The sequence below is a fragment of the Salmo trutta genome, chromosome 19 (assembly GCF_901001165.1).
Source record: "Salmo trutta chromosome 19, fSalTru1.1, whole genome shotgun sequence".
In the NCBI taxonomy this organism is placed as follows: domain Eukaryota; kingdom Metazoa; phylum Chordata; class Actinopteri; order Salmoniformes; family Salmonidae; genus Salmo; species Salmo trutta.
In genome coordinates this window covers 10,650,418-10,676,470 of record NC_042975.1, presented here as the reverse complement: position 1 = coordinate 10,676,470, position 26,053 = coordinate 10,650,418, and the positions used below count along the sequence as shown (strand labels likewise).

At 42.6% G+C, this 26,053-nt stretch overlaps 1 protein-coding gene across 1 annotated transcript in view; it reads left to right on the top strand.

The window, feature by feature from the left end:
- The first annotated feature begins 12,802 nt into the window (after window positions 1-12,802).
- LOC115153975 (BTB/POZ domain-containing protein KCTD16-like) overlaps window positions 12,803-26,053 on the top strand; it is a 126,837-nt gene continuing 113,586 nt past the window's right edge. Inside the window, exon 1 of the mRNA XM_029699710.1 lies at window positions 12,803-13,902. Coding sequence (XP_029555570.1) covers window positions 13,059-13,902 — 844 coding nt within the window. The 5' untranslated portion in view covers window positions 12,803-13,058. The remainder of the gene's footprint in view (window positions 13,903-26,053) is intronic.

The following is a 26,053-nucleotide window of genomic DNA, read 5'->3' as shown; positions in this document are numbered from 1 at the left end:
TTCATAGGTACACATGGAATCAAAGCTTGACACACTCAGATCTGACAATACCGACTTCCAAACACTGGGGGAGAGGAGAAAATACACTAAATCACTTCTTATTAAACCACGTATGGATGCAGACATGAATCCGTATTTTTTCCTGGTACGAGAGAAATCAATTTGATACACCAACTCAAATTCATTCAGGGAAAAAACCTTGACTAATCATGGCCCTAAAAATGCTTTCCCCTCTAATCATTTCAAAACATGTCTCTCCTTTCTCCACTTAATTAGAGAACATGTTAAACTGACAGAGAATGTGGAGAATCTAGGTCAGAGCATTGCTATGCAGGAATAATAACCTACTGCTAAACAGTTTGCTTTAATGCTGTGTTATTGCCTGAGTATCTGAGTGGATTACAACAGCCTTTTTACCACCATCATCTCCACCCCCGTCCCTCTCTGCTCTTCTCAGCATGGAACTCTTACAAAGTGAAATAGGTGTACATTTTCATAATAACATGTTCCTCAGTGGAAGCAGGTGACAGACTAAATGACATAATCTGCAATTCCAAGTCTGAATTCTAAATATTTTACTCATGCTATAACTCAAAATGCATAATTCACATGTCAACATTTTTTTTATCCTTTCATCCATTTCTCAGCCCATTATGGTGTAACTAAATGGCCGATTAATTAGTTATCAGTGATGGAAGTGAGGCCACCTTTCCATGAACCCTCTGCTGCCTGAGAGGGATTACTATTCTAATCTTAACTTCCTGTGTCCCATTTTACAATCCCGGAACCGGTGCGAGAGTCAACTCACTGGTACCTGCTGTTATGTCATAGCACTTCTCCACATGTCTGTGAGAGGCTAAATGTTGTGAAGAGAAAATAAAGGTCGGAGAGGACCTCGCCCCCAGGTGTGCTCACAATTCTGATAGAGTCACAGCTGGCAGAAACAAAACTCAGTGGAAGACATAGATTACAACTGAATTCTACATTCTCCAGATCTGGTGTTTCACGTTCCCTTTGACTCACACACAAATAATTCATTGTTAACTATCTCCCAGAATTCCTGTGTGTAACATAAAGCCCAAATAAGTTTCAGAGGAGTCCATGTTCTAGGCAGTCACGTTATTCTGTTTAATGTGGATGTAAGGTTATTATTACGGTGGTTGTTGACATTAGATGAGAGCAGAGACTATTCTTTATCCTTGATAACAATTGCATTCATTTACCACTGGTATCTTTACTAGAAGGGGCATTTTCTATGCACTTACTGTTATGAAACAAAATAACACATTCTATTGATAAAAACTTGATCAATATGGTCTAACCACATCATTAGTTTATGATGCCCCATTGACATTTGAGAAAAGGACAACAAGACCTTGATTGATCGGATGCCAGTTCATGGTGTCCACTACCGAGAGATTAGAGACCTTGATGACCTCCCTAAAAACTTGCCCAGGAGAAGGGAAGGAAAACAGCCAACAGCCCTGACATGCCCCTGACATGCCCTTGACATGCCCCTGACATGCCCTTGACAGGCCCCTGACAGGCCCCTGACAGGCCCTTGACATGCCCCTGACAGGCCCCTGGACCATACAAACATAAGACAAGACAATGAGAAGCATAAAAGAGCAAACAGCCTTAGTATTACTGAGAGCAGCCCCATATATCCCCTAGTGTATAAAGCCAAAGTGGCAGCTCCCCTGACAGGAGCAGAGCGGGTGCTTAGCAACATCTCCTCTGCATGATTTACCAAATCAACAGGGTTAATGTCCTAGAAGCTGGGAGGATACCACTCTTCCAAAGAGTGGCCACATATCAAAAGCCCCCCGTGGGAGATACCACAGAGTTATACATGCTGGTAAATGTGTCGTAAAACTACAGCAAAAACAACTCAAGGGAATGCAATGTCACTGGGGTTACAGTGATGTAAATCCCCTTACTTGCTCCCTCTCTTGTACTCTGCTCTTATACCAGCCAGTTTGAGAGGAAAGCAATAATAATAATACATTTGATGTGTAAAGCGCTTTTCATTACAGAGTTATCTCAAAGCTCTATAGTGCAGAACTTATCCTTTAGTTCAAGCAACCACAGACACCACAAGGCTGAGTGTGGAGAGTTATGTTATGTAACCTCAACAATGTACAGCTGACGTACAAAACTAAAGACTACTGAGCGAATACATAATCAAGCTAGTGAATACACAATAGGCGAGTGAGTATGTATTCAACATATGTGCATTATGTAAAATATTGCATGCTCATGTAATTCGCTTAGGCCTATACGATACCCGTCTTGCCACTTTGTATTCTGTAAAATGAACTGTCCACCATTCATCTCCCACCTCCCATCCTAATAGACTGTAATCAAGCTCCAAGTATCTCTAAACCCGTCCGCATGTCTTCAACTCAGAGAATATGCTCTGAACAGATTACGTGCAGAACTTGAAACACTGATTAATGAATCATGTCATCCTGCTCAACTATGGCAACTTGGCAACCAACCAGGATTCCAAAATCCGGGGGCTGAGACCCGGTGGCCAGCGGCATCAGATGGGCATTGTATACAACAACGGTGGGCGTATAATCACTTTTGTTTCCTATTGCTTTCTGTTTACCCCAATCTGGCTTAGCCCGCAGCCAGATATCCTTCCCTGCACCTGCAGCAGGCTCCTTCATTAGACAACAGGATGATGGCCCTGCACTTGATTTGAGAGAGCTGCTGGCGCAGGGACAAGCACTCCAATTTCTTTCCTTGTCTGGTGGCCCCACTTATTTCAGCTCCTGGAGCGCCTGCCAAAGCCCTTAATGTGCACTAGGCTCCATGTTAAAGCTGCTTCTCTCTGGGGACAGCCCTGGACCTAGTTTAGCAGAGAAAACTGCCGGCCTGTGCCCAAAGTATATGGAGCAGCCACAGAGAAAGGCTCAGGAAAATGTTAACCCGGTGTGGCACTAGCCTGGCTGACATGACCCACGTGACCACACAGCGAGGATGAGCTGTGACTCACTGGTTTGGAAAGGAGGCTGTTTGTTAATGCAATATTTGCTCAGAAATTGAGCGGACGAATTGATTTGATTCTCTCCAATGCTTTTTGGTTGACCGCTCAGTATTGTAATGGAAGGGGGTGGCCTCGGAGGCAGTGTGTGGCTGTGCCTGTTGTAATGGAAGGGATGGTTTCGGAGGCAGTGTGTGGCTGTGCCTGTGGGTGTTTGAGTGAGAAAGACGAAGAGGAGAACCAACCAGGAAAAGCACAGCCCCTTCATTATAAACGCATGATGCTGACAACATCAAACAGCCTCTCCAGACTCTGAAGCCAGGAGGATTTTGAGTTTGGTATCAGCAGATTCCTGTGGCAGCACCCTCACTAGCAAATCCCTGCTATGATGGTCCAAGGTACACTAAATACACAGTCCGTTGTGTACTGAAGTTAATTACACATTTTGTTATGATTGAATTAAACAATGGAACACTACACTACAACTGATTGATTCAACAATGGAACACTACACTACAACTGATTGATTAAACAATGGAACACTACACTAAACTGATTGATTAAACAATGGAACACTACACTACAACTGATTGATTAAACAATGGAACACTACACTGCAACTGATTGATTAAACAATGGAACACTACACTAAAACTGATTGATTAAACAATGGAACACTACACTAAAACTGATTGATTAAACAATGGAACACTACCACTACAACTGATTGATTAACAATGGAACACTACACTACAACTGATTGATTAAACAATGGAACACTACACTAAAACTGATTGATTAAACAATGGAACACTACACTACAACTGATTGATTAAACAATGGAACACTACACTACAACCTGATTGATTCAACAATGGAACACTACACTACAACTGATTGATTAAACAATGGATCACTACCACTACAACTGATTGATTAAACAATGGAACACTACACTACAACTGATTGATTAAACAGAGAACAATACACTACAACTGATTGATTAAACAACGGAACACTACACTACAACTGCTAGTTTGAGGGGAAAGTGAATAGGAGAATTGGAGAGGGGAAATCATTTCAGAAGACATCTCCTATAATTGTTTTATAAGTCCCTATGCACATTCTATAACATACAACCAAATGTGATGATTTTGGAATTGCCAATTTCAAATAATTAGCTTAAACTTGAAAATGAAATTAGGGCAACAAGAGCGGCTGCAAATTAGAAAATGCTTCAGGGAGGGTATGTTTCAAAGTCACCATGGACCCTCTGACTGTGCCCCAACAAATCAGAGAGGCTACTGAATAAATCAAATAATGTATTAATGACTCATCCAGTAGCCAGAGGTAATGTACAGATGTAGGATCTTAATTTGAGCCAGTTTTGCTACAGCAGGAAATAATCCTGCAGCAACAGGAAATGTGAATTATTATGAGGATTATATTTATGGATGTTTTCATAAGGCAAAATCAAGTCTGATAAACCTCCAATACACTGCAAGTTTGACATTTCCTGCATTGCTGGAAACTTCTCCTGCAACTGGGTGATCAAATTACGATCAGTCACCTGCAATGTACTGCATCAAGACTCTAAAAAATAATGGGTTCAACTACACTTCTTCTAAGGTTCTAGGACTGAAAATGTCCCTCAAAAGGTTATTCCAAGAACCTCATAGAAGGTGGGGGTCATCAAGGAACCTCCCTTAGTTGGTGGGGGTCCCTTGCAGGAGCCTAAACTTCCCAACTGAAACATTTGGATTTGAAAGGACAGCAGGTGCAGGCACTTAACTGAAATATGTTAAGATCTCATCAATTTAAGGGAAGGCTTGTCCCTTGTATGATCTAAATTGATCTTGTTAATGATGATACCATCTATCTTTTCATATTGTGCAAATTCTTTCTAAAACAGGAAATGGATATCAATCAACAACAAGAATATGTAGGCTATAAGAGTATGTTGAAGGCTAGCTGTACTGTGTGCAGATGACTGAAACTGCTCACTTTGTGTCTGTGTCTGCAGGTATACAGACGAGGAGGCATACAAAGGTATGTCAATTTGTAATGGTATGTTTACATTTTTTATAGTACAAAAAAAACTTAACCTTTATTTATCTAGGCAAGTCAGTTAAGAACAAATTCTTATTTACAATGACGGCCTACACCAGCCAAACCCTAGACGACTCTGGGCCAATTGTGCGCAGCCCAATGGGACAACCAATCACGGCTGGTTGTGATACAGCCTGGATGTTATGCTGATCACATTAACCATCCTCCTCCCTTACCTCCTCAATGAATATCCCATAGGCTCTACATTATGGACAAGGTGTGTGTATGAAAACCATTATCAAAACAGGTTTTTTTCATTCACATTTACCACAAAAACCAACGTATCAATTCTGTCATGTGCGTGTTTTGTTAATCATCTGTATAATTAAAATGTTGGGATTCACAGACTTCACCCTCCCTACACCCTCTGATGAATATAACAGGAAATCTGTTACATCACCATGCACTGTAAAAACCATTCTGGCTATGGATACGGAGAACATCAACACATGAACATCAACAGGCCAGAGGATAAACACATCGGACATGGGGCTCTGCTGAGAGTTTACCTCATTTAGATGTTTTACTTCTGCTTTGGCCACCAAAATCATAATAAACACTGACAACTAAAATATTGTGTTATTGTTGTTATTGTTATGCGTATTATTATTATTATAATTATAATAATAATAATAATAATGGGGGGGGGGGTAGTTCAACCCCAAAAGGTTTTTCAAAGGTTCTTCGAGGATCCATTAAAATGGGATCTTTGAACAACCCTTTAAAAGGTTCTTCAGAGAACTTATAGGGGTTCCCCCACAGTTTCAATTTGAAGAACCCCTGAAAGATACTCAATAAGCCTTTTTGGAGTGTATATACGAGGACTAGAAACAGTATGATGCCACCCAGTACATCAGAGGATATACAGTGGCAAGAAACAGTATGTGAGCCCTTTGGAATTACCTGGATTTCTGAATAAATTGATCATCAAATTTGATCTGTAATTCATCTAAGTCACAACAATAGACAAACATAGTGTGCTTAAACTAATAACACACAAATTATTGTTGTTTTCTTGTCTATATTGAATACATCATTTAAATATTCACAGTGTAGGTTGGAAAAAGTATGTGAACCCTAATGACTTCTCCAAAAGCTAGTCGGAGTCAGGAGTCAGCTGACCTGGAGTCCAATCAATGAGACGAGATTGGAGATGTTGGTTAGAGCTGCCCTGCCCTATAAAAATCAATCACAAAATGTGAGTTTGCTATTCACAAGAAGCATTGCCTGATGTGAACTATACCATACCTTGAACAAAAGAGATCTCAGAAAACCTAAGATTAAGAATTGTTGACTTGAATAAAGCCGGAAAGGGTTACAAAAGTATCTCTAAAAGCCTTGATGTTCATCAGTCCACGGTAAGACAAATTGTCTATAAATGGAGAAAGTTCAGCACTGTTGCTACTCTCCCTAGGAGTGGCCGTTCTGCAAAGATGACTGCAAGAGCACAGCGCAGAATGCTCAATGATGTTAAGAAGAATCCTAGAGTGTCAGCTAAAGACTTACAGAACCTCTGGAACATGCTAACATCTCTGTTGACGAGGTCTACGATACGTAAAACACCAACAAGAACGGTGTTCATGGGAGGAGACCAAGGAAGAATACACTGCTGTCCAAAGAAAACATTGCTGTATGTCTGAAGTTTGCAAAAGTGCACCTGGATGTTCCACAGCACTACTGGCAAAGTATTCTGTGGACAGATGAAACTACAGTTGAGTTGTTTTGAAGGAACACACAACACTATGTGTGGAGAAAAAAATGCACAGCACACCAACATCAAAACCTCATCCCAACTGTAAAGTATGGTGGAGGGAGCATCGTGGTTTGAGGCTGCTTGGTTGCCTCAGGGCCTGGACAGCTTGCTATCATCGATGGAAAAATGAATTCCCAACTTTATCAAGACATTTTGCAGGAAAATGTTAGTCTATCTGTCCGCCAATTGAAGCTCAACAGAAGTTGGGTGATGCAACAAGACAACGACCCAAAACACAGAAGTAAATGAACAACAGAATGCTTCAACAGAAGAAAATACGCCTTCTGGAGTGGCCCAGTCAGAGTCCTGACCTCAACCCGATTGAGATGCTGTGGCATGACCTCAAGAGAGCAGTTCATACCAGACATCCCAAGAATATTGCTGAACTGAAACAGTTTTATAATAGGAATGGTCCAAAATTCCTCCTGACCGTTGTGCAGGTTTGATCCGCAACTACAGAAAACGTTTGGTTGAGGTTATTTCTGCCAAAGGAGGGTCAACCAGTTATTAATCCAGGGTTCACATACTTCTTCCACCCTGCACTGTGAATGTTTACACGGTGTGTTCAATAAAGACGTGAAAACATATAATTGTTTGTGTGTTATTAGTTTAAGCAGACTATGTTTGTGTATTGTTGTGACCTAGATGAAGATCAGATCAAATCTATGACCAATTTATGCAGAAATCCAGGTATTTCCCAAGGGTCACATGCTTTTTCTTGCCACTGCATGTTTCATCATTATGGTCTAAGAACACATGCTATATACTTGGAAACACATGCTGTAATGTCCTCCATTGAATCTGGACTAGGCCGGATTTAGAAGAAATACACAAATAATCACTTTTAAACAACACTCTGTCTGTCCTCCGGAACCTACTTTGGCCTTAAGGCTGGACTTGGCATTGATATTGTGAGTTTGTATGTAAAACTGCAGAAGTCTTCCAATATAATTGTCTCCCAGAGCAGCAACACAGTTGACCAAGGCCCGCTCAACAGCTCTAATAACAAGTTGTCAACCGCCTGGCTTATCGCACAGACACAATCCCCCAATAACTCTTATCAGTTTAGTGATAAGTGCTAAATAAAGGGACATGCTGCCATCTATCTGCTTCTCAGATCTATAATCAGTTTTTCTCCGAGGCGCCAGTTCCCCCCTGAATCTCATCCACATGGTTCTAGAGGGGCCCCAATCCCTGCTGCAAGTGGCTGAAAGCAGTGCAATGAAATGCAGAGGGATTCATCTGGGCAGGAAGCACAAGCAAGCATGCATGCATACACACACCAAATAATCCTGATTTGAATTATTAAGTTATCATACATCATAGGCTTTGTCTAGAGAGATTGAGTGAGTAGGGGGGTTCTGTGTCTAGAGAGATGTGAGTGAGTAGGGGGTTCTGTGTCTAGAGAGATGTGAGTGAGTAGGGGGTTCTGTGTCTAGAGAGATGTGACTGAGTAGGGGGTACTGTGTCTAGAGAGATGTGAGTGAGTAGGGGGTTCTGTGTCTAGAGAGATGTGAGTGAGTAGGGGGGTTCTGTGTCTAGAGAGATGTGAGTGAGTAGGGGGTTTTGTGTCTAGAGCGATGTGAGTGAGTAGGGGGTTCTGTGTCTAGAGAGATGTGAGTGAGTAGGGGGTTCTGTGTCTAGAGAGATGTGAGTGGAGTAGGGGGTTCTGTGTCTAGAGAGATGTGAGTGAGTAGGGGGTCTGTGTCTAGAGAGATGTGAGTGAGTAGGGGGTTATCTGTCTAGAGAGATGTGAGTGAGTCGGGGGTTCTGTGTCTAGAGAGATGTGAGTGAGTAGGGGGTTATCTGTCTAGAGTGATGTGAGTGAGTAGGGGGTTCTGTGTCTAGAGAGATGTGAGTGAGTGGGGGTTCTGTGTCTAGAGAGATGTGAGTGAGTAGGGGGTTCTGTGTCTAGAGAGATGTGAGTGAGTAGGGGGTTATCTGTCTAGAGAGATGTGAGTGAGTAGGGGGTACTGTGTCTAGAGAGATGTGAGTGAGTAGGGGGTTCTGTGTCTAGAGAGATGTGAGTGAGTAGGGGGTTTTGTGTCTAGAGAGATTTGAGTGAGTAGGGGGTTCTGTGTCTAGAGAGATGTGAGTGAGTAGGGGGTTCTGTGTCTAGAGAGATGTCAGTGAGTAGGGGGTTCTGTGTCTAGAGAGATGTGAGTGAGTAGGGGGCTCTCTGTCTCTGAGATGCTTCCATTAAGCCCCATCCATAGAGGGGCTGTAGTCTGAGAGGAAGCCAATGGTAAAGTAGATCTAGTAGATCTAGACCCGCTCCTCCGGTCAGTTGCAGGTGTCTAATGATGATAGATTGTTACAATTAACTAGGTTTTCATCTCCCTCTCACTGAACAAAGCCTCTAAGTTTTGCAATGAGACAAGAAATGAAAGAGAGACAACAGATGGAAATGCAAGAGCATGGTGTTGATTTGTAATGTAACTCATTTGAAACTGCCATACCCCTACTACACCAACAGTATAACAACTTACAGGTGGTCATCATAGGCTTTTTAAATAGCAGCACATTCTGTTGGTGAAGGCTGCATGCATGTATTCATGATTACAGCCATGGCCTACTTCCAACTGAGTGCACAGAGGTCTCAGCAAGGCCCCCTCTCTGAGGAGCAGCAGGTCTGCAGAAATACCACAGGAAGACATTGAGTAGAAAACAAACATTTACAGTTTTACAGTCTTTTTAAAGAGGGCAATTGCATCTTCCCTTCTAATTATTGCATAGGCCTGTTGAAGTAACTGAGTATCATCCAGGGTCAAACCGCTAGAGCGGTTTTTAATCACTTGATGAAAGTTGCAGAGAGAGGAATCCATCTAATATTCAAATTGATGGTAAGTTCTTTTAATATGAAGGTACCACTCCTCTCAGATGTAATGTGGCATAGTGGACAGAACACCCATTTACAATGACTGCTGGGACTTCCAGTCACATCCAAATTCAGAGTGAACTTGTATCTAACAGAGTAGTAGCAGTACTATCTTTTGTTTTGAAATGTAGGCTTAGTAGTTATCTTGAACATATTGTGGAGTTATTCAAACATGGTCTATTTGTGTACTGTGTGCAATCTTGGCTTCTAAAATCAATAGGCTTTTTCAGCCCTATCTGTGAAAAAGTATCACTAGGCCGAATTATTTGTGTATCAGGGGCTCAATAATTGCCTTGTTCCCCCCCAAACACTTCTATCCAAGATAACTATTTCTACTCTTGTATCAGCGGATTTAGAATAACACTTAGCAGACATTAACACAGACTACATTATAAAAAGAAAAGGTTCCTGGAGTATCATTTAAGGGTTCTTCAAATTGAAACTGTGGGGAACCCCTATTCGTTCTTTCAAAGACCCCTTTTAAGAACCACATTTAATGGATCCTGGAAGAACCTTTTGAATAACCGTTTGGGGCTCATTTTTTAACTACTCCCCCTTCCATTATTATTATTATTAATAATATTAATAATATATTATTAATAATAATACCCATAACAATAACAACAATAACACAATATTTTAGTTGTCAGTGTTTGTTTCGGGGCGGCATGTAGCCTAGTGATTAGAGTGTTGGGCCAGTAACTGAAAGGTTGCTGCATCGAATCCCTGAGCTGACAAGGTAAAAATCGGATGTTCTGAACAAGACAGTTAACCCACTGTACCCTGGTAGGCCGTTATTGTAAATAAGAATTTGTTCTTAACTGACTTGATTTTCGTGGAAATGCAGAATAAAAAATGGAAATATTAGGTAAACTCCCAGCAGTATATCCTCTGACATGTTGATGTTAATGTGTTGATGTTCTCCGTATCCATAGCCAGAATGGTTTTACAGTGCATGGTGATAAAACAGGTTTCCTGTTATATTCTTCAGAGTCTGTGAACCCAAAAAATAGTAATTATACAGATGATTAACAAAACACGCTCATGACAGAATTGATAAGTTGGTTTTTGTGGTAAATGTGAATGAAAAAACCTGTTTTGATAATGGTTTTCATACACACACCTTGTCCATAATGCAGAGGCCTATGGGATATTCATTGAGGAGGTAAGGGAGGAGGATGGTTAATGTGATCAGCATAACATACCAATCCAATTGACATACCTTTGTATGCCTCTTCGTCTGTATACCTGCAGACACAGACACAAAAGTGAGCAGTTCAGTCATCTGCACACAGTACAGCTAGCCTTCAACATACTCTTATAGCCTACATATTCTTACCTCTTTGTTGATTGATATCCAAAACAAGATACATTTAGATCATACAAGGGACAAACCTTAACTTGAATTTATGAGATCTTTACATTTTCCAGTTAAGTGCCTGCACCTGCTGTCCTTTCAAATACAAATCAATATGTTTCAGTTGGGAAGTTAGGTTCCTGCAAGAACCCCCACCAACTAAGGAGGTTCCTGCAAGGACCCCCACCAACTAAGGAGGTTCCTCGATGAACCCCCACCAACTAAGGAGGTTCCTCGATGAACCCCCACCAACTAAGGAGGTTCCTGGATGAACCCCCACCAACTAAGGAGGTTCCTCGATGAACCCAGCTCCTATTTGGTTCTTGGAATAACCTATTGGGGGCAATTTTCAGTGCCTAGAACCCTAAGGTCTTCGAAGAACCCTTGTTGAACCTCTAATTTTTAGATTATTTAGTACGTTGAGTTTCAACAAACAGAATGCCAAAACGTGCACGTGCCTCAAGCTATAGTGGCGTGTCGCCGTGCAAAGTGCCAGTGAACCGGTGGAGCTGTCCGTGGTCCTGAGAACGAGGAGCGTTTTTATTTCGGAGCGTCGAACATACAGTGAGTGGCGCTGTTGCATATTTATCAGAAAGTTGAAGTTACTGTTCAGGCAAGTAGCTGTAAGCAACACCAGACCTTTCAATTGCAGTGCAAATTGATACTGGTTTAGTAGGCCTATTTATTTTTGATTATCATGGCTTACTCTGGTTGACAACCCTACGGCCCACTCTATCCGAGCCTGAAATTGTTTACGTTTTAAATACTCACGAAAACCTCTCATGGACTGAGCTAATGGAGAAATGATCGCACTCGGATTTGGTGTTGGCTTTTGAAACGTAGTCTTGTTAGGCTCATTTTCAGTTGGCACACGACTAACCTATACTGTAATTTTATCAGAGGTCGAAATAACAAATGTGAAAGGTGGATTTCAAAATATTCAATATATATTTCAGTATATTCCTTTAAGATTATGTAATTATTTATTCCCCATTATGGTTTATCCCTGCACTGCTGAGGCAACATCAGCTGAGACGGGTTTTTTTTACGGGCACCACCCTGCTTGGAGGGGACCGGGAGAATCGTTTCATCTCCTCCGACAGCTCCAGCTATCCAGCTTCAGCGCGCGCACGCCCATGATAAAATGAGTGCCTCGGACCGCTAACAGCACAACCTCAGCGCTGGGTTTGTCTCTGCAATTGGATAGATTTCAATCTGGACCAGGTGTTCTCAGTAATAGGCTACTACACTACATGTCTCCTTAGGGCGGAGTGGATTCAACCCATGTGAAGTTACTATTTTTCAGACAGTCTTTTTCATCAGCAAGACCAATTCCTCGTGTTCAAAGGAAGTTAGAGATAAAACGCCGGTGATAAAGATACATTTCCCTTTGGACTTTAGAAGTTGTTGGGGGGAGTTTTTCCATTTAATATATTGTAGATTATTTTGAAATTGATGTAGAGCATTATCTATATTCATTTTGCTCTGGCGAACAGCAGCAAGACAGCTGATGTTCCGTTTGTCAGCGTTTCTATGTTATCTGGCCGCGGTGATTCTCATGAACCTCAGCCATTTCCCTCGGTAATGTTCTTCTACCAGGGCCAATGGATGCAGAGCAACTGATGTACGCTGGTAAGGTGCAAACCTTTGATGCGTCCGTATATTTTTTTGTACTCTCAGAACACAGATTTTCAACTGCACAGCTCTGTCAATTGTACATTTTGACGGGGGTCTCTTGGACATCCTCCACTAGGCTATTATTCGACGACCGCTAGGACTGGTAGGTGAATGACTGGCTTTATAAGGCTTCTTTATCAAAATCTACGTTCAGTGTGTTGAATTGTTAATTGTAGCTTTTTTAAACATTTTATTAAACACCAAGATACCTTGTTTTATTTCAAGTAAACATTTAGAGCAACTTTTGGACTTCAATCCACCATCTAAAATTCGGTGGAGTTTTTAGTCATTCATGACGGAAACAATGGCATTAAGTGGAAACTGTAGGACTAACCCTACGTCCAAAGAACAAGGATCTGTTCAGAATAGTTTCCCAGATGTTGTAGAATTAAATGTCGGGGGACAGGTGTATTACACGCGTCATGCAACGTTAGTAAGCACCCCGAATTCCTTGCTGGGCAAAATATTCTCACCTAAGAAGGATGGCACAAATGATTTGGCGCGGGACCCTAAGGGACGCTATTTTATCGACAGAGATGGATTTTTATTTCGATATGTGTTGGACTACCTCAGAGACAAACAAGTTGTACTGCCCGACCATTTTCCAGAGAAGGGGAGGCTTAGGAAAGAGGCGGAGTACTTCCAGTTGCCAGACTTTGTCAAACTATTGACGCCCGAAGATTTCAAACACAGTCCAGACGAATACTTCCACAGTGATTTTGAAGATGGTTCTCAAGGCAGCGACCACAAGATGTGTCCGCCGTCGTCACTGGTTCCGGCAGACAGAAAAAGTGGATTCATTACGGTTGGGTACAGGGGCTCTTGTACAATAGGCAGAGAGAGTCAAACCGACTCCAAATTCAGAAGGGTCCCGCGGATTTTGATTTGTGGGAGGGTTGCGTTAGCCAAGGAAGTTTTTGGGGAGACCTTGAACGAGAGTCGAGATCCGGACAGGACACCGGATCGATATACGTCCAGGTTTTACCTGAAGTTCAAACACCTTGAGAGATCCTTTGACATGCTGTCCGAGTGTGGTTTCCAGATGGTTGCCTGTAACTCTTCAGTCACAGCGTCATCCGTGAATCAACACACAGAAGACAAGATCTGGTCAAGTTACACTGAATACATCTTCTATCGTAAGTGGCTTTCGTTTTTACCAGGTATCAGTTTAACTACACATCCCATGTCAAATAGTCCTCCAAGTCACCACTAGAAGGCACACTTGTTTCACACGTTTTCCGCAGGCATTCTGCATTTGAAGTAGCTCTGAGAGTGGTCCACACACGCACAAGAACATGATGCACAGAGATAGGTCACTCAGTCCCCGGCTGTGAGTGCCAGTGATCAATGCTTGCCAAACTGTGTATCTTATGTGGAAATGGTATGTTCCAATCCACCCTGTAAAAAGACAACTGAAAACAGCCTTCTACAAGTTGAGCAACATCATGTGTATTGTGATTGCTAGTATGTGTTGAGGACCGTCTGTCTGCCCACTCTGGAACTATTCTACATCGATTTCACTCCTTTTAATTGGGTTATATGAGTTCCCTCTTAGTGCTCTGTTGAATTCCCCCATGGGCCTAAACCCATTATTCCCAGAAATTCCTACCTGGGAAGTGCTATTCGTCTTCCATACTGAGTGTGCTGCAGCCTCTCTTCATTTCTCTCCAAGCCATCATTTGGAGGCAGGGTAGGATGATGGGTTTTATAATGGCTCTCATAATATTTTATGGTGCAACAAAATACCACATATACTCAGAGATGAAAGTACATAATGTGTTCCTTTGCTGCAAAGGCTCTTCCAAAAGGTAGAACGCAAAGCAAGCTTATACTGTGACTGCATTCCACTCTGAGCTCATAAAACATATTGAGACCATTTTATTAAGCATATACTGTAGATGCTGCTGTGTCATTAAGTTGAAGGGAAATATTATTAGACTTCCAATGTTGGGAGCATTCTAAGTTTCCTGATTAACAGGTGCAACAATCTCGAGATTCTCCAAGTTATTCCTTCAGAAAATGAGCAGATACTATTCCACAGCAGGAATAGTATCACACAGTTCTGATGAATAGAGTCACACAGTTCTGATGAGTAGCATGCAATTGTCACTGTCTGGTCTACACAAACGCAAGTTCTAGTGACACCCTGTCTATTTGTCAATGAGAGTATTCTCCGAAGACCTCTCCTTGTTTACAGTGAAATAACATTGCTTTCTGGATCCGGTCAACCAATATTTAGCTGGTGAGTGCACACAGAAGTTTGTAAAGGTTGAAGGCACCCAGTGGAATCAATGAAGTCAGTGACAGCCTCTTGTTAGTCTTCTCTCCCTCTCTGGCTCCCTGGCACGCTCCTGCTCGCCCCTGGCAGAGTGCACCAGTTGCCTTTCATAGGCCTCACTGCTCCGTCTCGGCGGCTGCGTCGCCTGCTATCCCTTGCAAGCTAATTTATTTACCAATTTGTCGCATGGTTAGAGTGATTGATAATCAATAATTTGCAATGACATTATGAGGACTCACTGCTAGGGCCTGCATGTCGAAGACATAATAAATCATGCTATCATTTTTGGGCAAAATAATCATTTCTAAACTGTTTGCAAAATGATTAATTTCGCCTGGGCCCCTCCTTTTGGTGTAAATGTGTACATTAATGATTACGTTAGAGAAGATTCTGTCATTGCGAACGGCCTTTCATATGTTGATGGTTAGTCGTGTGACAGGGAACTCTATTAGCATAGAACACACAAATGAATAATTCTGCTGTAATGTGTTGTGGGCAGGTGGGTGGCAGGGTACATGGCAGGTGGGTGGCAGGGTGCATGGCTAGTGGGTGGCAGGTGGGTGGCAGGGTACATGGCAGGTGGGTGGCAGGTGGGTGGCAGGGTACATGGCAGGTGGGTGGCAGGTGGGTGGCAGGGTGCATGGCAGGTGGGTGGCAGGTGGGTGTCAGGGTGCATGGCAGGTGGGTGGCAGGTGGGTGGCAGGGTGCATGGCAGGTGGGTGGCAGGTGGGTGGCAGGTGGGTGGCAGGGTGCATGGCAGCTGGGTGGCAGGTGGGTGGCAGGGTGCATGGCAGGTGGGTGGCAGGTGGGTGGCAGGTGGGTGGCAGGTGGGTGGCAGGGTGCATGGCAGCTGGGTGGCAGGGTGCATGGCAGGTGGGTGGCAGGGTGCATGGCAGGTGGGTGGCAGGTGGGTGGCAGGTGGGTGGCAGGGTGCATGGCAGGTGGGTGGCAGGTGGTGGCACCATTTGTGACCCGACACTTTCAAGACCTTAACACCTCATCAGAGTGGATCATAAAAACACACATGCACCGGTTTCAGCTGGATCAAGGTGCTACAAAGAATGAGCATTTTGCAGTAACAATGTTGGTGTGCCATTTTGGGATGGAGCCCTATGCCTGCTTCAACCGATTTGCTTAGCTGGAGAAAAGGCATGACAGCGCAAAGGCTGCTCTTGATAGGTGCAGCTGCTCCACAATCCAGTCTGTCAGGGGATGCAGTCACCAAGCCCAAAGTCTGCATTATTCAGACGAACCAGGAGGCAGGGGAAGAGAGGAGAGAGGAAGGATATCTGCATAGAATGGAATGGATTGTCTGGCTGGCCCTTGACCTGCTCTCCAAACTGTGTAATGACTGCAATCACAGGCCCCAAAGCAATCTGGGAACTCTGGAGATGCTGTGCATTTGACTAAGAAAGACCTGTTGAGGGAGAGTGCACATCGCAAACACATGCTCCCACATCTCTATCAATCCATTTATTTTCTGTTTTCTATGCATGGTTGTATGCACAGTGGATTGAAAAGGCGGATGCTTCTGCTGTTGTGATGGAGTAAGTGATCTCTGGTGCAGCAGATAATGGGACAAAGAGTTGCTGGAGGGACTTCACAAATACATTGATGCTGCCATGCATAGCGTAACACTGGGCACTTGGCTTTGGCATAGTATTAAAAATAACATAAGCATTTGTTTAAAAAAAAAGCCTAAATCTCAATGACAATTTCTAATAAATACGTGCATATCATTGCATTATTGGATATCTGTTGAGGTTAGAGTAGGTGCTCGATAAATCCTCTCTTGCAATTGATGCACTAAACAATCCAATGGTAATCAGCATCTAAATGTAACTTAGAGAAAGGAGACCTCTGATTTATATACACAGCATATCCAAGTCTGTCTGTAGACAGAACTAATTTGTGTCCAGAAATGTAATCTTTATCCAAGGAAGTACATGTCACCAACTATAAGAATAACAAAGGAAACTTTTGAATGTGGATATCCATGGTGATGAGACTATTCCTTATAATACTGACCCTTTATACACATTAAACTTAAATGACCAATCTGCACTTTGAATGTGGATATCCGCATGGTGATGATACTGACCCTTCATACCCATCTAACTTTAAGTACCCATCTCAACTGCTTGATACTGCACAGTTTTGGTACCCATTTCGCCAGAAAGTGGCCATGACGTCTCCCATTTGGAGAGAGTAGAGTTATTCTTGTTGTAATTGTAGAGCAAAATAGTGCAATGGGCCCACCAATGTTAAAATGAGCCTTTAGAAAGATTATGCTCTCCGCTTACTTGAACACGTTCCCGATGCTCTGGTGTGCTGAATCATTTCAACCTATAATGGAACTGTGGAGATGTTCTTGAGATTGTAATACTTGTGTAGCCAATATCAATTTATGAAAAGCTATCCAGCGTCTTAGGGCTTGGGGCAGGATAATATTGTTTCAATTTGTATTATTTCAACAGGAATCCCAGTGAAGATACCACCAAGATCTGACCAGTAGTTCTTCCTTGATGGCATAGCTTCACATCATGTATTACATAACAAATGCAACTATTGCACTCGATAGCGAGGGTGGGCAACTCCATTCCTCAAGGCCTGATTGGTGTCACACTTTTGCCCCAGCACCAGCTAACACGCCTGACTACAATAATCAACTAATCCTGATCTTCAGTTTAGAATCCCAATTAGTTTAATCACTCTGTGTTTGTTAGGGTTGGGGGGAAAGTGTGACATCCACTCCGGCCCCTGAGGACTGGAGTTCCCATCCCTGATCTACAGCACGATTGACCTGATGGCATTGTTGATATGGATTTGAGAAGTGGTATCGCAATGGATCAAAATTTAGTAAGAATACACTCCTTAATCCTGAAACCTGAGCTTCATATGCATCTGTGCATATGTGGTCCTGGAATATATGATTTTCCAATCTTCATGGATGACAGAGTTTGTTTTGTAGTCTCACTGTGTGTGTTTGTGATAGTACAAATGTTAATTTTGTCACTCTTTTGTTGATGAGAATTTTACTGTACTGCAGGATTTGCAGATGAGCTTTGAGATTTACCTACATTTACTGAAAACCCACACTAACACACAGTTATATTAACAGTATTGCACTTTTCATGTAGCCTACTTTTTGCCAGCCCAATGCCTAACCATTGATCAAGTACAAGGCGGGCAGGTAGACCTAGTGGTTAGAGCATTGGGCCAGTAACGAAAGATTGCTAGGTTGAATCCCAGAGCAGACAAGGTGAAAAATCTGTTGATGTGCCCTTGAGCAAGGCACTTAACCCTAATACCTCCAGGGTTGCTGTTGAATGTCAACCCCGGCGGTGACCCTGCTCTCTGGGGTCGTGGGGAAGAGTGAGATATGCAAAAATCATGTGTGAAATAGGACATATATAAGCATCCACCATATTGTTATGGACTAACGTTCAAATCCTGTTGCTGCAGGATTATGTTGCTGTGACAGTATAGGTCAAATTAAGATCGTACATTTGTAAACTACTGTAGATGTTCCAGCTTTGAAAGTCCCCTTACATGTTTCAAAGACGTTACATACTGAGCCTCAGGGAAATCTCCTATGTACTTTGAATTTTCATCCCTTGTGTTGCACTTGAGCAAACGTACAGAATATTTAATTTGTTTGCATCAGGACTCGGGAGGCCAACTGGCTTTAGACCCAGCTTTTTGAATACTGTGAGGAAGTCAGCGGGGGCCATGGTAAGATACCAAACATGCCTCGGAGGTATACCTCTAATTGTGAGATCAGTATGTTCAGCTCTGTTGACTGGAGGCCCAGGTGTTGGTAATGTATTCAGGGAGGGTGTGCGTGCTTGTGGAGGGGAATGTGTGTGTGTGTGGTGTTGTGTGTGTGGAAGAGGCAGACAAAGCAGACAATTATCAAAATCCATCACCCCTGAATCAAATGTTTGCCCATTAGAGATGTTACAGGCTGACATTTCTGTGCAGAGCTACTTTTAATCACTACGCCTTCGCTCCACGGTGCTGCCAGGATGTCTGCAATCAGCACACATCCTGTCCAGCAGAGTGCCTACCAGCGACATTGTAGCTGGACCCACAGCAATTAGCCTGCAACACAAAATAGTCAACACTGGTTAAGCTCTTAAAACTGATGAAGGCAGGGAGATAAGCGCATGATAAGCTTGTAAAGTGTCAAGTATATGTTGTAATGATCTGTCCTGATATGTACCAGCGAGGGGCCCAGATCCTTCCTCCCTGATTATATTGCACCAAGGCCAACTGAAGGACGACATTATTGTTTTGATTCATTGGCTTCAGAGAGTTTTTTCCAGCTCTCCCTTGTCTTCAAATCCCACTATTGAGTGGCTCAGCTTCTCCCCACAATCCTACTCTCATGTCTGGTTTCCCTTCAACTCTTACAGAGGGTGAACTATGCAGATACTGTGCAGATAGATAGCTGGGCCGACTGTGCAGGTAGATAGCTGGGCCGACTGTGCAGGTGGATAGCTGGCCGACCGTGCAGGTGGATAGCTGGGCCGACCGTGCAGGTAGATAGCTGGGCCGACTGTGCAGGTGGATAGCTGGCCGACCGTGCAGGTGGATAGCTGGGCCGACCGTGCAGGTAGATAGCTGGGCCGACTGTGCAGGTAGATAGCTGGGCCGACTGTGCAGGTAGATAGCTGGGCTGACTGTGCAGGTGGATAGCTGGCCGACCGTGCAGGTGGATAGCTGGGCCGACCGTGCAGGTAGATAGCTGGGCCGACTGTGCAGGTAGATAGCTGGGCTGACTGTGCAGGTAGATAGCTAAGCCAAAGGTGCAGATAGATAGCTGGGCCGACTGTGCAGATAGATAGCTGGGCCGACTGTGCAGATAGATAGCTGGGCCGACTGTGCAGATAGATAGCTGGGCCGACTGTGCAGATAGATAGCTGGGCCGACTGTGCAGGTACAGTTGAAGTCGGAAGTTTACATACACTTAGGTTGGAGTCATCAAAACCCGTTTTTCAACCACTCCACAAATTTTTTGCTAACAAACTATAGTTTTGGCAAGTCAGTTAGGACATCTACTTTGTGCATGACACAATTAATTTTTCCAACAATTGTTTACAGACAGATTATTTCACGTATAATTAATTCACTGTATCACAATTCCAGTGGGTCAGAAGTTTACATACACTAAATTGACTGTGCCTTTAAACAGATTGGAAAATTCCCGAAAATGATGTCATGGGTTTAGAAGCTTCTGATAGGCTAATTGACACCCTTGAGACAATTGGAGGTGTACCTGTGGATGTATTTCAAGGCCTACCTTCAAACTCAGTGCCTCTTTGCTTGACATCATGGGAAAATCTAAAGAAATCAACCAAGACCTCAGAAAAAAGTTGTAGATTTCCACAAGTCTGGTTCATCCTTGGGAGCAATTTCCAAATGCCTGAAGGGACCACGTTCATCTATACAAACAATAGTACGCAAGTATAAACACAATGCGACCACGCAGCCGTCATACCGCTCAGGAAGGAGACGCGTTCTGTCTCCTAGAGATTAACGCACTTTGGTGCGAAAAGTGCAAATCAATCCCAGAACAACAGCAAAGGACCTTGTGAAGATGCTGGAGGAAACCGGTACAAAAGTATCCATATCCACAGTAAAATGAGTCCTATATCGACATAACCTGAAAGGCCGCTCCGCAAGGAAAAGCCACTGCTCCTAAACCGCCACAAAAAACCAGACTATGGTTTGCAGCTGCATGTGGGGACAAAGATTGTACTTTTTGGAGAAATGTCCTCTGGTCTGATGAAACAAAAATAGAACTGTTGGCCATAATGACCATCGTTATGTTTGGAGGAAAAAGGGGGAGGCTTGCAAGCCGATAGACACCATCCCAACCGTGAAGCACGGGGGTGGCAGCATCATGTTGTGGGGGTGCTTTGCTGCAGGAGGGACCTGGTGCACTTCACAAAATGATGGCATCATGAGGAAGGAAAATATAATATATTGAAGCAACATCTCAAGACATCAGTCAGGAAGTTAAAGCTTGGTCACAAGTGGGTCTTCCAAATGGACAATGACCCCAAGCATACTTCCAAAGTTGTGGCAAAATGGCTTCGTAAGGACAACAAAGTCAAGGTATTGGAGTGGCCATCCACAAAGCCCTGACCTCAACCCTATAGAAAATGTGTTGGCAGAATTGAGAAAGTGTGTGCGAGCAAGGAGGCCTACAAAACTAATTCAGTTACACCAGCTCTGTCAGGAGGAATGGGCCAAAATTCACCCAATTTATTGTGGGAAGCTTGTGGAAGGCTACGCAAAACATTTGACCCAAGTTAAACAATATATAGGCCATGCTACCAATATACTTAATTGAGTGTATGTAAACTTCTGACCCACTGGGAATGTGATGAAAGAAATAAAAGCTGAAATAAATCATTCTCTTCTACTATTATTCTGGACATTTCACATTCTTAAAATAAAGTGGTGATCCTAACTGGCCTAAGACAGGGGAATTTTTACTCGGATTAAATGTCAGGAATTGTCCCAAAACTGAGTTTAAATGAATTTGGCTAAGGTGTATGTAAACTTCTGACTTGAAACTGGAGATAGGCTGGGCCGACTGTTCTCTCCAGTAATGGAGCATGCTGCAATTCCAAAGATTTTTTTACTTCACCTGAAGCATGCAGAGCCGGGGGCTGATGCGTGGGTGCTTTTGTTTTAGTCTCATCTCTTATTGCAGCGCTTCATTACCTCATTATTTCCACCTTAGCAGTTTACTGGTGCTGTTCTACTTCACAAAAAACCCAAAGACAAATGTCCACATTGTGTGGACAATATTGTTTTTCTAATCTAAAATCTAATTTTTATGACTGTGTCATTGTGCCACTGCTGCCCCACAATGCAAGGTTACCAAGTCTATTTATGTAGAAGGAGTGAGATACAATATTGCCTTGGCTTTCTGTGTGAATGTAGTGGCTTTCCCGTAAGGTTCACATTACTTGCTCATAGATATGGCATTAAGTGTAGTATACACTGTTTCGGGTTTTGAATTCTACTGTCAACAGTTGCAATGGTGAGGTAAAATCAGTCCTAGATGATTTACAACTAAATAAACACTTCCTATTGAGAACCTTCAATTTGGCAGTTTGATACAATTGGAAGCTTCCAGATCTTAAGGTAAACCATGCATTTCACTACACAGCTGAAGTACCTGGTTGTAAACCATACTGCATTTCACATACACAGCGGAAGTACCTGGTTGTAAACCATATTGCATTTCACATACACAGCTGAAGTAACTGTTTGTAGACTGTAAGGTAAACCATACTGCATTTCACATACACAGCTGAAGTACCTGGTTGTAGACTGTAAGGTAAACCATACTGCATTTCACATACACAGCTGAAGTACCTGGATGTAGACTGTAAGGTAAACCATACTGCATTTCACATACACGGCTGATGGAGCTAATTGAACATGGCTAGACTACAGTTTATGCTGTGTCCCTCTGCCAGTGGCTGATTTAATAGAGGGGACCTGGAAAAGGAGGAAACTCAGTGGAGGTGCTCTGCCTCATCTTACTTTACACATATTTTTACAGTTGATGAGGGGGTTGATGAGGAGATGCTGTTTGTTCCTCTCTGCAGCTCATGAGAAACTCTCCTGAGTGCAGAACTGATTTCCTCTCGACCCCTCTGTGACACAGAAAAATGGCCCAGATTGTCACCGTCAATCATGAGATTAAATGTCACCCCTGTCTGTCTGTATTTGGCAGACAGTAAATGACTGCAGAAGAATGGCTCAGCTTGTCATCGCCTTCGCACAATAAGTTCCCATTAGACCCCAGCAGCATGGGAGTTTCCTGGGTCACCCGCTCACTGGAGGATCCCTTGAGCTATATTGCAGGAATACGGCTATTGACTTATTCCCATGAGCTCATGAAGGATGAGGTTCAAAAATGGGTGGGTTTTATGACGTGAATTGGTGCATCTTCTATACCCTTCATACTCAACTTTTTCGTCGGGCTTTGACCCCTGGTATCATGGTACCTGGTATCACACTCATAAGACATGGAATAATGCATAGAATTTGTGGAAATTAGCTTTAAAACAGCAAAAAAATCTCTGCCCATGCAAAATGTGTAGAGTTGCGGGAAATTATGCTTTAAAACTACAGCATTTTCTCTCCGTCAACAAGAGGGGTGTGAACAGTCACATGGGTGTGGCGCGGTGGGGGTTTGTTACTATGCCGATAAATTGCATTATCCCATTATCCATAAATTGCCACCAAGGAAATTTATGGATAAATTTATGGAAATTAGTAGACATTTAGAAATAGTAAACTTTATAGCTTTGTAGCTATAGATACACATATAAAAGATAGTCTACTGTGGATATTCAGAGATTTATGTATATTTAAATGTAAATTTGAATTGAATGGTGCAATCATAATTGAATTATGTTAACAGCTGGTGTGTAGTTCAGTGCAGTATATAAGTGGCATATAACATCTTACTGAAGTTTTACTGATCATTACTTTATTTTGAAGTTGTTACCTATGAATCTTCCCTCATACACGAGCATTATGTGGATCATAAATTACAAGGTCACAAGGTTTGGAAAAGTAAGAAATCACATCTACGTTATCAACTCATATTTCCTTTCAGTTCAGCAGCTTTTGTGGTATTTAGACTACAATTGATCACCCGATGTGTGCCCTCTGACAGGTTGGGAAACTGCTGGCAAATTGCCTGAGCCTCCCACCCCTCTGGGAGACCTTATAGAAGAAACCCCAATTTCAGAGAAATTCAGTAAACAGTGAATAACACAGGGTGCAGATACATTCTCTCACTTAAATGTGCAATATGCAGAAATCGCTCCACCGTTTCCTGGTTGCTAAAATTCTAATAGTTCGCCTAATTTCAGTTTATGTGGCATTTTTTTATATTATGTCTTTAATAAAGCCCTTTTGTGGGGAAAAACTCATGTGAAACCTTCATGCCATAATGGACTGACTGGCAGGATTCGGTGCCAGCCTGCCAGGGAAATGCTCTTTTTCAAAAAGGCAGTCGGCTGGGCTCTGATGGCTGTCTGGAATGTAGCCACATCTAACATACAGTAGAACGTGGGGAGATAGATAATACCTGAGCTGTGTTTTCACTTCACGATGCATTAATAAAAATTGCCTGAAAGGGTCTGAAGGAAACTCTCTATCCAGGAACCCTTCAGAAATATAACCTTGAGATGGAGAATGACATCAAGTCTCGCCAGCATGCCTTTAAGGACAGATAGGTTTGGCTTGAAATATTGTAAATTGTAATATCTCTGCTGATGGCTGCTACGAATTGTCTGATCTTTTGTAGAAAGATCTACGGTGGAGGCAAAATGACATTTTCTTGGTTACGCAACCGGGACAGCTTTGTGGGCAGCATATAGAGGAGATGCGAGTTTGATTATAATTGTGCCCGTGCTCAGCTTGCTATTATGACCCACCCTTGAGTCTACAACAGTGTGAAACTGGCTGTGCTGCCCCTGTTCTGTCCCAAATGTCATCCTATTCTATATAGTGCACTACTTCTGAACAGGGCCCAGATCAGGGGCCTACTAATCGTAGTAGACTATGTAGGGAATAGGTGCCATTTGGGACACATCACTGTTCAAGGAGCTATCTTAAGGAATCATTCTCTTCTCTCAGGGACGAGGCATGACAACACCCTGCCTCAGAACATGAAAGGAAATTGTGACTAGGCAAGCAGTAATTTAACAAACTGCAACTTAAGAGTTCTTGCATTAAATATGTCCAGGGCTTTAATTCAGTCTGGCAATTTAATTAATTTCAGGAAACCACACACACCACTCATTGAAACTTTTTGACAGATACTGACCCCTGAGAGAGAGGTTCTGGTAGTTTTGCGCTGGTATGTTTTGGTAGAGCATGTTCCCCTTTGGGACTGCTCCTACTCACCCATCAAATGGTGATTCAGACATCTTAGTTCATTTAGCAGACACTCTTATCCAGAATGACTTACAGTAGTGAGTGCATACGTCTTCCTATTTGTTCATACCTTGAACCCACAACCCTGGCATTGCAAGTGCCTATGCTCTACCAACTGAGCCACACAGGGCATTTAATGTTCTTATTTTGTAGGGGCCTGTCACTCAGGCTATATACCTCACTGTGACAAAACCATAACTGCCGTTGTAGATTTGGGTAGTAGGCGTTTTTCCACGCACCAGAAAAGAAAAAGAGCCCATTATATGAAGACATGCAGCAAGGACAAGCATGCTTACCTATACAACCTCTTTGATGTAATGAATGATAAATAGGAAGTGTTAAATCTTCCCTAGATGATGAAACAGAAGATATCTCACTGTCCCTGCTGTCACCATCCCAAGCACATCTTCTCACAGATCTTACTGTATATAGAACGGGCTGTGGCATAGATAAACTTAACAAAGATAATGAACTCCTTGTCTGATACAGTCTTGTAGACATAGTTAGTAGGCCGTGAGATATGTTTTCCATGCATGTTATACACATACAATATACAGTGTTTCATTAAACAAGTGAGTGAATTTGGTTTAGGCAAAATGAAAACAGAACAGCACATTTCTCAATAGACAGAAAACATATTATTATGTTTAAACACTGAAAATATTTAGTGTGATGACTATGTGGACTGATGCTCAATCACATCAGAGACAAAACAACTGAAAATATAATTGCTTAAAAAACTGTAATCCTGGTGGAAGCAATCTTCCACTCAAACAGTATAAATTAATTAGAAACTGTTTTCAACATACAAAAGAATATAGAAACATTTATATATTTATCTAAGCAAAATGGCAGTGAGAACCTAGAGGTTTGCTGATTCATTGTGCTACACAGACTATGGGTTCCTCCGCTTTTCCTCCAAAGCTCCCATAACATAACTCTCCAAATGTTCATCCGTGGAGGTCCCGCAACAGTTATGACCAACGTTGGGTGAATATCATCATGTGTGATTATCCCTTCAAAATGGT